General features: G+C 44.2%; 1 protein-coding gene and 1 pseudogene across 1 annotated transcript in view; one reads left to right on the top strand and one right to left on the bottom strand.

Moving 5' to 3' along the window:
* LOC137005239 (uncharacterized) overlaps positions 1 to 13,928 on the top strand; it is a 615,607-nt pseudogene that overhangs the window by 421,834 nt on the left and 179,845 nt on the right.
* LOC137007197 (tripartite motif-containing protein 16-like protein) overlaps positions 12,304 to 13,928 on the bottom strand; it is a 28,145-nt gene continuing 26,520 nt past the window's right edge. Inside the window, exons 2-3 of the mRNA XM_067368551.1 lie at positions 13,187 to 13,228; positions 12,304 to 12,978 (exon numbers count right to left, since the gene is read on the bottom strand). Coding sequence (XP_067224652.1) covers positions 12,428 to 12,978; positions 13,187 to 13,228 — 593 coding nt within the window. The 3' untranslated portion in view covers positions 12,304 to 12,427. The remainder of the gene's footprint in view (positions 12,979 to 13,186; positions 13,229 to 13,928) is intronic.

The following is a 13,928-nucleotide window of genomic DNA, read 5'->3' as shown; positions in this document are numbered from 1 at the left end:
GAGAATCCGGCTTCCAAGTAGAACTCCTTCTTTGGATCGGGGTAAGCCAGACATGGGGCTGTGCACAAATGTCGTTTCAGTTCATTCATTGCACTTGTTTTGGCGTCCGTCCAGACAAACGGGCAGTCCTTTTTCAACAGAGTAGTTAGAGGTCTTGCAATGTCCGAGTAGTTCTCAATGAACTGTCGCGAGTAGTTGCACACACCTAGAAAGCTACGCAGCTCTGAGATGTTAGTGGGAGGTTTGATGGTTTGAATAGCTTGAATGCGGCTGGACTGCGGTTCAATGCCCTGTGAACCGACAAATAGACCCACGTAGTTGACCTTGGTTCGGCACCATTGTCCTTTGTGGAGGGCAATTTTGGCGCCGGCGGTGGTCAGTTGGTTCAAAACATGGTCTATTTCTATCAGGTGGTCCGCCACAGTCGTACTTTTCATGAGCACATCGTCCACATAGATGAGGTTCCCTCTCATCCTTGCATCTGGACATGCTTTGTTCAGGAAGATGTTGAATTCAGCTGGTGAGTTGGCATAGCCGAATGGGCACCTTGTAAAAGTGTACTGCCGGTTGCCAAAAGTGAAAGCCAGCTTGTGTTGATCCTCTGGGTGTACGGGTATGGTCCAGAATCCTGATGCCACATCAAGCGTCGAGAAGATAGTGGCCCCTTTGACTCTAGGTAGTTCCTGCTCCAGCTGTGTCATGGGCCACCGTGACAGTGGCACCTGCTGGTTCAGTTTCCTGTAATCAATGGTTGGTCGCCACTTGCCATTTGGTTTGAGAACAGGCCAGATGGGGGCTGAGTAGGTGCTGTTGCAAGGACGGATGACACCTTTCTCTTCCATGGAGCGGATAATCTCCTGCACTGGTTCGTGTGAGGTGATGGGAATTTTGTACTGCCTGACAAAGGTGGGAGGAGCGTTTGGGCGCGTTGGAATGCGCACCGTGTGGAGGTTAGTGAGTCCACAGTCTAAAGAGTCTTTGGCAAATGATGCTTTAAATTTGTACAGGACCTGTCTGAGTTTCTGGCGGTCTGCCTCGTACTTTAGGGCATCTGCATCCTTCAGGATTTGTTGGACTTGAGACTCGAACCCTGGGAATGGCTCTTCTGTGGTGGTGTCAGCTGTCAGTGGTGCCGTGTTTTCCTGGGTTTCACAGGCAGGCTGGCTAGAGACTGTGTATACTGCAAGGTGTTGGTCCTCCATCAGTTCCGTTCTGCACACCTGTTCTGTGGGTACCGGCATGATGGCAGTGATGGAGATGGTCTTGAAGGGTGCAGTTAAAACCGTGTTGTCTGGGCTCCCTTCTGGTATCATAGCAGCTGGTATTGACCCGATGACTGGTAACGTGAGTTCAAAGTCATGGAAGTCGTGGCTTACTAGCCATCCCAGCCGGTAGGCCTTGGGAATTCTGATGGGGGTAGCCATGCAGTTGTTAAGCAAAATGTAGATTACACGGGATGACACTTCAGTGAGGGGTGTGGCTTCCAAGGTGAGTCCAAGTTCCACGCTTTCAGGTGAAAGTTGGAAGAAACCCAGTGTGTTATTCAGGTTTTGGCCCTGTCTCATGTTGAGGCGAATAGCGACCCCTTTGGTATAAGCGGGTACTACAGTTTCCTGTTCGTTGACCAGGAAGCAGACTTCTGGAATGGTCTGGCCAGACACGAGGTTCTCAAGGTCAACCGGAACAACAGGGGGCTGTACAGTCATTGGTGCCCACACTACCTCATTAACCATGTCCACGTGAGCTTTGAGGCGAATCAGGAGGTCTGCTCCAATGTAAACATCATGCGTTAGGTCTGGGAGGACCAGAAAGTAATGGGTTAGAAACCGGCCGTTCCATTTCAAGTTCAGAGCGCAGACGCCTTTGGCCGTTGTCATGGCTGACAGGCGAGAGTCTAAAGAGAAACGTGTGCGCTTGTTGACGAATGGGAGGTCCGGTGCGTTTTCCTTGAGAGCATTGAACACGTTATGGTTGATGGCTGAGTTGTCAGCCCACAGTGCGAGGACAGTGTCTGTTATTGTTAAGCCATTCAGCTGCAGGTCTGGTGTGACCTTGGGGCAGAAGGAGTCAGAGTCTGTGGTGAGCTGAAGGGTGCAGAGGAGCGAACTTGAACTTTGCCCTGGTGCTGAGACGGGGTTCCCGCGGCTAGCTGTGGGGTTTCCCGTGACCTCTGTGACCTGACAGTCTGGCTCAGATGACCTGGGTGACTGGAAAGGCCGCGGTTCTCGTACTTGAGCCCAAATTTTCAGCTGTCTGAAGTCCAATAGGGGCTCAAAGCGATCTAGCAAGTCTTTGCCAATGAGCATGGGAAACGTGTCCATCGGTGAGATGTATACGGGGTGTACCAAACTCATTGGACCGATGGTTAGATGAATGGGAGCTATTTGTTCAAGTTGGATCTCAGTTTGGCTGTATGACTGCACATTTAGCTCACATTTTTGTGATTTGAGAGTTCGATTTTGTTTCTTTGCTTCATGTCTGAGTCTTTCAAAAAGGTTAGTTGACATCAAAGTTAGGTCTGCTCCCGTGTCTACAAGGGCCTCAATCCTCACATCGTTTTCCACAGTGATGGCTATGTACAGCTTTCGGGCCACCCCCTTTTCGATAAGGTTTCCCAGGAGTCTTGGTACCGGGGCTTGGGTGCTGACCGATAAGCAAGTGGGGCTGGTGTCATGTGATTCGTTTGGGAGGCAGACAACCAAAACGGCACTTTCTGGTACCGTGGCGTCCTGGTCGTCGGTGGGTTGATGTGAGCTGGTTTGCTCGGAGTGTGCGGTTGTTGGCTGAGGTGACTGTGTGATGAGGTCACTCTGTGATGTACTAACTGACTGTGTGGTAAGTCTCTGGTCAACTGTGAGTTGGGTGTGAGGTTGTGTTAAAGGGCTGTCAGAGCAGACGCTAGGGGCAGACCTTGCTTCTAGTCATAAGGAGTCTGACTTGTCCTTCTTGTCTTCCTTTTTGGGCTTTTTCTGGATCAGTTCTTTCAGAACTTTCAGAATCTCTGCAGACTCGGCTCCTGTGAGGGCTCGGACTTGGACTTGTTTGATGCACGTCGAGAGGCCTTTTGTCTTTGGCGATTGGGGCTTGAGGCTCTATCCGATGAAGGCCAGCCATTTCTGGGTCGCCGGCTGGTCTCCCATGTGGAACCGCCCCTTTGGTTGCTGGCTGGATGTGGCTTGTCCCAGAATCTTTCAGAGTGTCTGCTCTGGTGCTTGGGACGGGCGCCCTCATGGTGAGGCTGCCCTCTGCTGGCTGGGAACTGCCGTGCCTCTCGGTTGAACGGTCTGTCACTGTGGTGTGTGTGTGCGCCCTCTAGGGCCAGTTCTGGGCAGTGATCAGAGACCGGGTAGATGGTTGGATTTTTAACAGTCTTTTCAGATATGGCCCTTTGCTTGGAATAAGCTTTGTAGGCTAAATCTCACAGCTGTTGAATAGACATACTTCGTGGGCAGGCCAGGACTCCCAGATGATGACTTACTGCAGTGTGCAGGTTTCTAAGAAACAAAGTCTTAAAGTTGAAATCTTCCTCCATTCCTGGTTCGTTGCGTGCTCCGAAGTAGGCCTTTCGTATACGGTTGTAATATGCTTGTGGAGTTTCCAGTCGGCCCTGTTTAAGATCCATGGCCGCGAGGAGCCCTTGGTCCGATTCAGGGTCAGAAAACTCTTTGATCAGAGCCTGTCGCAGCAGCTGGTAGTCTGCTTTGACAGCTTCTGGCTGCCGATCCAGGAAGCTGCGCACGTCACGGCTGGACGTGATGCGGAGTAGATACAACTTGTCCCATGCACTCACGTTGGCCACATTTTGCAACAGGAAGTCAATGTCTTGCAAATACACGTGCACGTCGACACCCCCTGCTGGGTTTGGAGTGAAAGTGGGGATATTCTTTGCTAGCTTGTCCAGCTCTTTGGGAATCACGCCATAGCTCGCAGCGCGGCTTTTCTGGGGTGGCTCCCATCCCTTTGCTCCTGACCATGGTTCTTGGAGGCTGGACGTTTTTGGCAGTGGGCTTTCACCCCCTCACGAACTAGGGACTCTTGGCTGGGGCACTTAGGTCCAGTGGCTAGAGGGAGCTGCATGGCATGCAAGTCTCCTCCCAATTCGCGTTGCAGTTTATAGGAATGCTTTAGTTCTCGGTGCACAGTGTCCAATTCATCTCTAAGATAGTCTCTTTGCTGTTTCAGAGCAGTGATCTCACTTCGGGCCAGTTTAAGGTGATTTTCACAGGCCCGGGCTTTAGCATCTCTTTCTTTCAGTTCAATCTCTGCTCTTGCTAGGAGAGCTTCACCTTGCTGGAGTTTTCCAGTTAGTTCCTCTATGGATTGCTTTTCCATCTGCTCTCTGCGCCCCGTCTCCAAGTGGAGCTCTTCGAGGGCCTTTTGGAGTCTCTCGACTTCCTCCTGTAGCTCAGGATCAGATTCCTCCGCTGTCCTACGCTGATCTGGGGTCTCGAGGAGTAGCTGATCAAGACGATGTTGGGTCTGAGCCTGGTTCCTCCGGGCTTCCTCAGCCTGGAGCTTGAGCGCCGCGACTTCCTGCTCCAGAAGTGCATTGCTCCTTTCATTGAGCCTTGCCTGGGCGATGAGGTTGTGGGCGAGGCCTCCGATGAGTCTTGCCCATTCTTTGTGACTGTAGCTCTGCATCGGATCGTGGGCCATCAGTCGATTCAAGTCCCCGTCCAGCTGCTCGCGGCTCAGGTGCTGGAGGATGCCGGCGGCATTGGGCAGGAACGGGTTGGTCATGACGCCCAGCCAGGTCTCGAGATGGTCCCAGAGGGTGTCAGGGCTGGATGCTTGTGACATAGTGGCTTCTACTGTTGATGAGAGAAAGACAGCACAACAAAGACAAGAACCAATGCAAGCTTGCGCAGGGACTAACGGTTACGTAATACGTAATTAGATAATTCTTTCGTGTGGTTCCAGTTAACTGGTGCAGACAGTTAATGGAAGGTAGGTTAGACACTTAATTGTCGAACCAAGGATGACCCCGTAGGTCAATTCGTGTGAGTGAGTGCCGGATTGAAAAATAAATTTTGACAGGCGGGGCTTTGCAAGTCCTCTAATGACTCTGGCTGCTCGGCCGTCTTATCTATTATTCAGCTTCCGTGGTGGCTCTCACAGGTTCTGCTTCTACGTGAACTGAAAAAAACAAACACAGCAGAAAGGCAAACAGAACAGAATGGGATGGATGCAATTAAATGAGAAAATAAATAGAGATGAGCCGGATACTCGGCTGAAACGAGTATCCGGTACGGATAAAGCACTTCTGCCGAGTACGAGTATTATACGAGTAATACGAGTCAATATCTGTGCTCGGATTGAATGAAAATCATCATTGGGTAGCTGATTGTGTCAGCGTTCTGTGATAGGCTAGTCACAGCGCCACTCCCATACACACATACAGATGTATTTTGTTGCTGTGTCTCGCTCTGCTCACTCACAGTGAAGCCTTGATTACACTGCACGCGTGTGCGGCGCGTTACGGCTGCGTCCCAGAAGCGCCTCGACGCAGCGTTTCGCTAAAGATAGGCACCTCGCCTATTTTGGACGGACGCCGCGTCCAAGACACGCAGCTCAAATACAAAATAAAGTCAAAATAATCACCCTGTGTAAACTCCCGCTCATATTTCACATCACTAGGAGGCCCGCTCTCTCTCTCTCTCTCTCTCTCTCTCTCTCGCTCTCCCTACTCACTCTCTCACACACACACACCTGGTATGGGAATAAAAAAAAAAAAAAGAACCAAAAAAAAAAAAAAAAAATCACACTGATCATAAAAAAATTAAAAGTTAAAAAAGAAAGTTATGTTGTTCATTACATTTTACTTCATAATTGCACTGCATTGTTTTGTTTTCATTGTTGCAAAACTTGTTCTGTAATATAGTTTGCTATCGTGATCAAAACCATTGATCTGAAGCTCAATCCTGATGCTGTCCTGTAAATATTTTTCTAATCAGCAATAAATCTAACAATTTCTGATCAACCCATATCAATTGCATGCTTAAAATAACCTACCGGTTAAAGCCCCGCCCATTTCAAGACCAGCCCTGCCTACTTCCGGGTTAGGCCCCACCCACTCCGAGTACAGATACAGATACAGATAATTCATATGGTTAACAGATACAGATAATGCTGTACTCGTTCATCCCTAAAAATAAAGCAGACAACAAATAGAAAGGAATAGACGTAGAATAGCAATAAAATAAAAACGTGAAGGGCTAAAGGGGAGAAATTGAGCTTAAACTTCCTATCACCTCTGGGATTATGACGGGGCCAGGCGAGGGCGCCGTTGCGTCATAAAACTGAGAGGGAGGTTATGGCTTAAAAGTAACAGCGTTGGCCAGAACCTAAAGGAATGAAAGATATGTAATATCTTGTAGTTTTCACTAAGGGAAGGGACTGTACGTTGTTACTCTAGGCCTGGGATGAATTGCGAGTGCCCAGATGAGAACTCAGTGACGGGGCAGCCTCTCCTAGACGTTCCCACACCTGACTGCGGTGTCCGCGGACGTCCTGTCCTCCTTGCACCACGACGCAGCCTCTCAAACAGTGACCTTCAGCACAATTGCGTTTTCAGGCGAGGTATTAACGCCGACGGCCAGATTGGCAGGTCAAAATTGAATTTTTCCCAACCCCTGAGTCTGACCCCGCAGGCAGTTACTCAAAGGGCGGTTCTGTCGAGCAGAAACAGGGAAATTAAACAAAATTGCCTTGGGTTCCAACTGGACTCGTCGCCTCCCTGCACCTGACACACCCAACCTGCTAATGTCTCTGCGTGCTGCCCGTGGTGTGAGGCCAGAAACGTCCTGCGATTCACGCACAGGCACATGTCAGATTCGCCAGGCCAGGCAACTCCACTTCACTGGAACCCACTGGAACAACCGTCAACTCACCACCGGGTGCTAGAGGGCCTTGTCTGCAAGTACACAAACAGTCAAGTAAACACAACTTAATTGTACATTCAAATCTCAATTTAAATCTTGTTTAAACTAAATTTAAATAATCAAGTGTGTAGGATAACAGGATAGGGGTCTTAACTGAGCTGGAAGCCGGACAAAAGGCGAAATAAAACAAAACAATTCAGATGCACTTGATTCAAATTTGAATTAAAGCCTGTTCAATTAAATTTAAACCAGTGCATAGAAATAGAATGGGAAAGGAGAGAGAAAAGAAAAACACAATTCAGAGGCACTTGATTCAAACTTGAATTGAACTCTTGTTCAATTAAATTGAAATAAATGCACAGAAGAACAGCATGGGGCAAAGAGAGGAGAAAGCCTTCCCTATTTGTGAATTCCCTAAAGGGGAGTGCTTCTTGGTAAGCAGAATGCCAACTGATTGACACTACTTAATCTTAAATTACAATTGAATGTTGTTCAATTAAATTTAAAAATAAGTGTATGAAATAAGGGAGGCTTGGGTGTGTGTGTGTATGTTATTGCCAGCCAATAACATACAGGACACAGGACTAAGAGTGAATAGAATACAGCATTAAGTAATACAAGGGAAAGAATTTCCGAAGTAAATAAAGCAAAATAAATAACAAAACAAACAAACAAACAAAAAAAACAATTACTAATAAAATAAAATAAAATAAAATAATAACTCAAGAGAAAGAGAGGGAGAAGAACAAACAAAACTGAGTTAAACCAAAGGAGTAGAATGGAGTAACATAAAATAAAAATAGAATAGAATAGAATAAATCTGTGACCAAAGGAACCAAGGAGAGGAAAGGACACACAGATGGCAGGGAATTGACTTCCGGATCCGTCCACACGGAGGAGCACTTCCAGGAAGTGAATTCTCTGGTTGGAAGGGCAACTTAATCTAAATTAAAAATTTAAAACGTGTTTAAACCAAATTTAAATAAGTAAACCACCTTCCAAAAACGATTGGAAAGCATAACCATCAACAAACAGTTATAACAGCAACGTTGAAGTAGTCACGGGCGAATTTGGAGACAATTCAGTTCAAAGTACGGAGAGCAGCTTTAACTCAGAACGTCCACACGGTGGCGTTACTGAGTCCACACAACAATGAAGTAGGGAGGGGTGCCCCACCTGGACAGACTGCCCTCTGGCGTCTGGTCAGCGTTACTGCATCCACCTCTGTGATATTTTTAAATTAGCGTTTCAGCTGATCTAACTGCACATATCACATACAAACTCTTTTTAGAATCTCGGCGGATTCTTCTGTGCCAGTTCACTGGACTGGTGCAACCTTTTATCCTAAGTATAAAACTTTGGAACCTCGGGGTTTAGTGACCCCGTTTTTGCACAAATTTTAGTGCACAAATATGTAACTGCAGGATAATTCACTGCTGTTATTAGTCACGCTGGATTAGGGCGTTTTTTCGACTGGCTCCAACTTTACAAGTCAAATCGGATAAAGCAGGTAAACTGTTTTCAGATTAGACTTGTATTTGTAACGTCTTTTGGGTAGCTAGTCCAATTAGTTACCAAGGGAGCGAGACGCTATTTTTGAATAATTGGACGACACAAATAATTCAATTAAAATAGCGGCAGATAAGGCCTTTTGCAGAGATTAAATAGGAAACTCGCTACAAAATCTCGTTTCAGAACACGCTTAATGACGATCAATTCGTTTCATTCAAGCGGAAATTAATATTAAAACTGTATTGCAAAAGACTGTCGCCCTTTTGCATACGAGTCTGAATATTAATGAACTGCAGTTTCACGGTCACCCAAAGCTAGGCCTGCAGTGTTAACGGTGAGTAGTGTGAGGACTCGTGCGTCTTCTCACTGAATAAAGCGCGCATGAACATTAAATCACACACCAATTATTCTACCTTGCTTTTTTTTTTCAACAACCAAGTTTAAAACGATGCTCGCGAATTCTCCACCAAATAAATGTAGCGATGTACAGTTATTAATCAATTTATGGATGAAATATGAATATCATAATTCAGAAAGCTTTATGACGTTCATATATCGACCCAACGGGGAATTAAACATATATGGTGAATTAACTACATCGAATTATAATCAATCACATATATGATTAGTTCTGGTTGAATAATTATGTGGAAAACTATCAGTTCGTCCACCGAAACAGAAAATTATCCACAGATTATCACGACAGAAATGTTATTCTCGGGCCGGGAGACTAACTTTCTATCATAGCCTTGAAATATAGAGTGACTCGGTTGTTGCTAAAATGAGCAAGTGAACAAAAAGCATGGATATAATGAGTTTAATATACGAAACGGGTAATACAGCTAAATGGACACAAGTAAATACAAATACATACAAAGTAGAGGGAAAGGCAGAAACGAAAGAGATGATCAAAGCAGGTCAAATTGCAACAGTTCACCTTTAAGAGCCAGCAAGGAAACTCAGTATTTAAAATCGTAAAAACGTTATACTTGCATAGGTTAGTCAGGGTGCTTGGAGTTTCGGAGCGCTCGGTTTGATAGTTGCTTCTTCTTCCGGAGGTTGTTTCGGCGAAGTTTCAAACGAAGGTTTAACTGTTGTAATATGACCGGAAAATAAAGAAGAGAGGCCGTCTTGACGGCAGGAACTCGTGCAGAAAACTTGTGCCACCAAAAGACGCGTGTCATGGTGTTTTAAAGACAACGGACCAGAACGCCTTCTTGATAACGTCCTCCAATGCTAGCGTTGCGATTTGGCGGGTTTCCACATTCCTTTGTCCTGTCTCCCGAATAAATTTATGGTATGTTGAATCAGTGCATTTTCTTCATAGTATTATTAAACATTGAACGATGCATTTGGCAGAAATGTAACGTACATGAGTGAATAGCTCTGATTCACAGCTTTACGGAGAGATCAAACTCGACAGGTGTCTCTCGTCATCTAAAGAAGATACACTTTACACTCTATTACTATCGTTTAACATGAAAACCAACCTACTACAGTCAATTCTACGATTCTACACTAGTAACACATACATGCAGCGAGCACTACAATGGCAGGTACATTCATATTTGCAGGTATAATATTTGTGTATACAGTCTTTGTATGTGTGTGTGTGTCTGTGGGTGCGTGCGTGTATTTTCTCTTTTTATGACCGTTTGGAATTCGGGCCTGTCTTTCGAAACCCGATCTGTGGCGTTCGCATCTCCTTTGAAGTCACAGAGGAGAGGTTTGGGACTTATCGAAATAGTCATAAAAAAAAGTCTCGTGATCCATTAGTGTCTGTCGGGCCGGAATCGATGTAAGATTTACAAACCAAAGTTCCGTGAATTGAGGCTTAAACACAGTTTATGGTGGGACCTGCTCATCCTTGAGACTGTGCAGACCCTACAATACGTTTATTTAGTCCCCATAGATCTGAACACACCGAATTAAGGTAAGATTACTTTTAACTAGGGGCCATGACCATTACCATAAAATCAGGCTGACCAATTTAGCTTCCCCTAGTGGTAACTTTACATAATCATGCAGTGGTTTACCCACAGACACTTAGGCCCAATCCCAATTCTACCCCTTCCCCTTCCCCTTTGTTTCGCACGTTCACGTGAAGGGGTAGGGGTGTCCCAATTCTCATTTGGTTGGAGGGGAAGGGGTAGGGGGAAGGGCCAGGTAGCCCTTCAAACGAAGATTTTTCAGGACCACACTTCAGACGAAGGGGTATGATAAATTTCCAACATGGCCGACCGAGCGAGCAGAGAGACCCATAAATGTAAGTATTTTCTTACGGTAAACAGTATTTTAGTAATAAATAATCACTTGTTTTATGTTGCCTTTAATCTTGTGTTCATGTATTCGGTTATGTTCTCCGAAAAAAGATTGGTTAAAATTGCTATGAAAAAAGTTCGCTAATGTTTTTTACTTTATGATAGTTCCACAACATATTTTTTTATATTTTATTGAAACCTGCGTTGATTTGACAACATAAATTCAAATCCGGTGGCAGCTAACTTTTCTTTTTGCCGCATGCCTGATTAATGTATTGTTTTGTTGTGGTTATGTCCATAAATATGTGTACGTTACATGATATAAACAAAAAGTGCATTCAGTTTGCGTGCTTATTCATCAGTATTGTATGTAGGGACTCCTGAGGAAACACACAGGCTCATACGTTTTCGTGCAGAAAACGAGCAGTGTTTCTTGAAATCGAAATACACAGCAAAACAACTTTGGGAGTGAGTCATCTGTTAAACGTTTATGTTGCTTGTGCCTGATTACTGTGAGATATGTGCACTAATAGTAAAAATAGCTGTCGCCCAAGCAACAGAGATCACTACAGCTATCGATGGCATCTTAGAAGTGTGTGATAAACATTGGCGCATCTATGACGTAGGAGCTAGCGACGACTTATGATGACGTGTAACGGTCTAGTAGTGGTGTCCAATTTCTTAGGGGAATATTTTCAGCCCTACCCCTTGACACTCTGTTTCAAGGGGCAAGGGGAAGGGGTATAAAATAGAATTGGGATTGGGCCTTAGTTAGAATAATCTCACCATAACCAGAGGTTGAGGCCCACCCTGTTTAGATCTAGCAATACTCTGTTGCTCTAAAAGGAAAAACCCATTACTAGCCTATGTAACCCCATCTTCCTGGTTCTTTCATTTGTGTCAACCCTCCCGGAAAGGATCAGACGGAGACATAGGCTGAACTCACTTGTGTTTACTGGAATAAACTGGAATAAACTAAATGGAAACACCATACAGACGTGTAATATAGTCAATCCGGTCTCAAAACTGTTGAAAATAAATACACATGAGAGAAAAGACCCTTAAAGAGAAATAAAAACATTTATAACAACACGTTATTTTAATTTGACCGAAGAGAGGTTTTACACCTACCGTTCTCCTCAAAAGCTTAATGCGACTGAGGAGAAAATGGCCGACCTCACTGATAAATTACCCTAGTCACCTGCAGGTGTCCCCATATCCCTTCTTTTAGGTGTACTTAGATCATTCTATTCAATTAATATTTTAGAATTATTATACAAAATAAACAAACATTTTAGCACAATTCATTACAATTTTCTTTTCCCCGTTACACCTACACAGTCTAAGTATACTTAACTAATGCCAATGTGCTAGTACTTTAGTCCGTTACTAACCTGAGCGTAGATTAGTGATGATGCTCCAGGCAGCACTAATAATAAGTTTAAACAGCATTTCTGCTTTTTCAAGCCAACTTAATAACGTTGCTTCTGTGCTTTGACTCCTAAAATACACTTGATTACAAGATGTTGAACAAATCTCAATTCTACACTCATAAATTATAATTGATGTGACTATAATAGAACTAAATGAAGGTGATTTCTATTGACAAACAGATTGAGAAAAGCATAGACACACACACTGATCTGTCACACACTTTTATTCTGACATGATATTTCAGTGTCACGGTATTAATGTAATTTAGAGACTCTATAACATCTGATTCATCATCAGCTCCAAGCATTATGGGTAGAGTCTCTCTGTTCTGATTCATCGTCACAGTTTCACTGATGATTCAGTAATTATAAGTCCAAACCCAGGATAGAGTGGTTGAGTGAATGTGGTCTGGACTGTGTGGATGAGGATCATTGTGTCTCCAGAGACGCTGTAGAAGGACAGAGTTCCTGCACTGTGATCCACATACACTCCTACTCTATAGTGATTCTTCCCATTCACTGTTCTACTGATGATGGGCTTTACAGGGAGTTCAGTCCATATGTTATTGTGTCTGAATGAGTAACTGGAGCGATAGCAGGTCAAACTCCAGGACCGATCATTATATCCAAACCCACTCTTACCATCCAATCCCTTCCTGCTGATGCTCTTATATGACACTGATATAGACACACCATATCCACTCCACTCAACCTCCCAGTAAGAGCGTCGATCACTCACACTCTCTCTACACAACACCTGAGCGTAACCATCAAATCTGTCTGGATGATCAGGATACGACTGCAGTGTACCGCCAGTAATCACTCTGTTCTCCTCAGACAGACGGAGGTTTTTATTCACTGTGTTCAGATCCAGTGTGATCCGATGGGAATCTGATGGAGATAAAACACATCACAATCAGGAATCATCAATCTGATCTTTTAATGTATCTGAACTCTTCATGTTCAGTATTTCATCAGTGTCTCAGTACAGTTGAGCAGATATCCTGCGAAAATCATCATTATCATGATCAACTCTAAATCTCTTCTGTCATGTTTTCTCACTCAGTGAGTTTCTCTGCTTGTTTTCTCAGTGACTTACATAGTAGGAACTCCTTCCTGGTCTTGGGAACAAAGTCATTGTCTGTGGAAATCAAGAGACATGAAGAGTGTGATTATAATGTCAGGAGAAAATGATCCCTGCATCCATCGCTCACACATGCAGAAATCCTCCAACACAGAAGATATTTAGAGAAATGCCTCTGCTGTTTCCTGACACAGACACTACTGAGGGTTTGATATTATTGACACGTCACCATATTTGATTTGTTTTCTGGAGACATGAACTGATCAGAGGGAACAGGATCAAATTTCACTTTGCTCCCCATACAGAGAAATCATATCGCTTCATAAGACTTGGATTAAACTTCAACCTCCTTAGTAATGTTCTTCAAAGAGACTCTGATCAATCAATAAATGTCTCCTGCTCAATCCTTTGATTAGCCGACAGTATATTATAATTCTACTGTTTATTATGAACATGACTGAATACATGGAAGCCACATTTCAGCTTCAGTTATTAAAATTATTAAAATTATGTTTTGGTTTTAAATTCTTCTAAAAACATATTTGGTATCATCAGTATTTGAATGTGTGATTTTAACAGTAAATCCGGGCTACAGTAGACTCATGTTAGTGCTGTTAGAAGTGACCCAGTGTTAGACGAGTCGATCTCTTCTCTCCTTCAGTTCACCAGATTGAACCGGTTTTACTCTCATTCCTCAACTTAACTGCAAATATTTAATATAAATTGTTAAAATATAATATAAAGTTCCAGCTTAAAG

Source organism: Chanodichthys erythropterus, chromosome 3, assembly GCF_024489055.1.
Source record: "Chanodichthys erythropterus isolate Z2021 chromosome 3, ASM2448905v1, whole genome shotgun sequence".
Classification (NCBI taxonomy): Eukaryota; Metazoa; Chordata; class Actinopteri; order Cypriniformes; family Xenocyprididae; genus Chanodichthys; species Chanodichthys erythropterus.
Note: the sequence above shows the minus strand (reverse complement) of the source record. Positions and strands in the feature narration are given on the sequence as shown.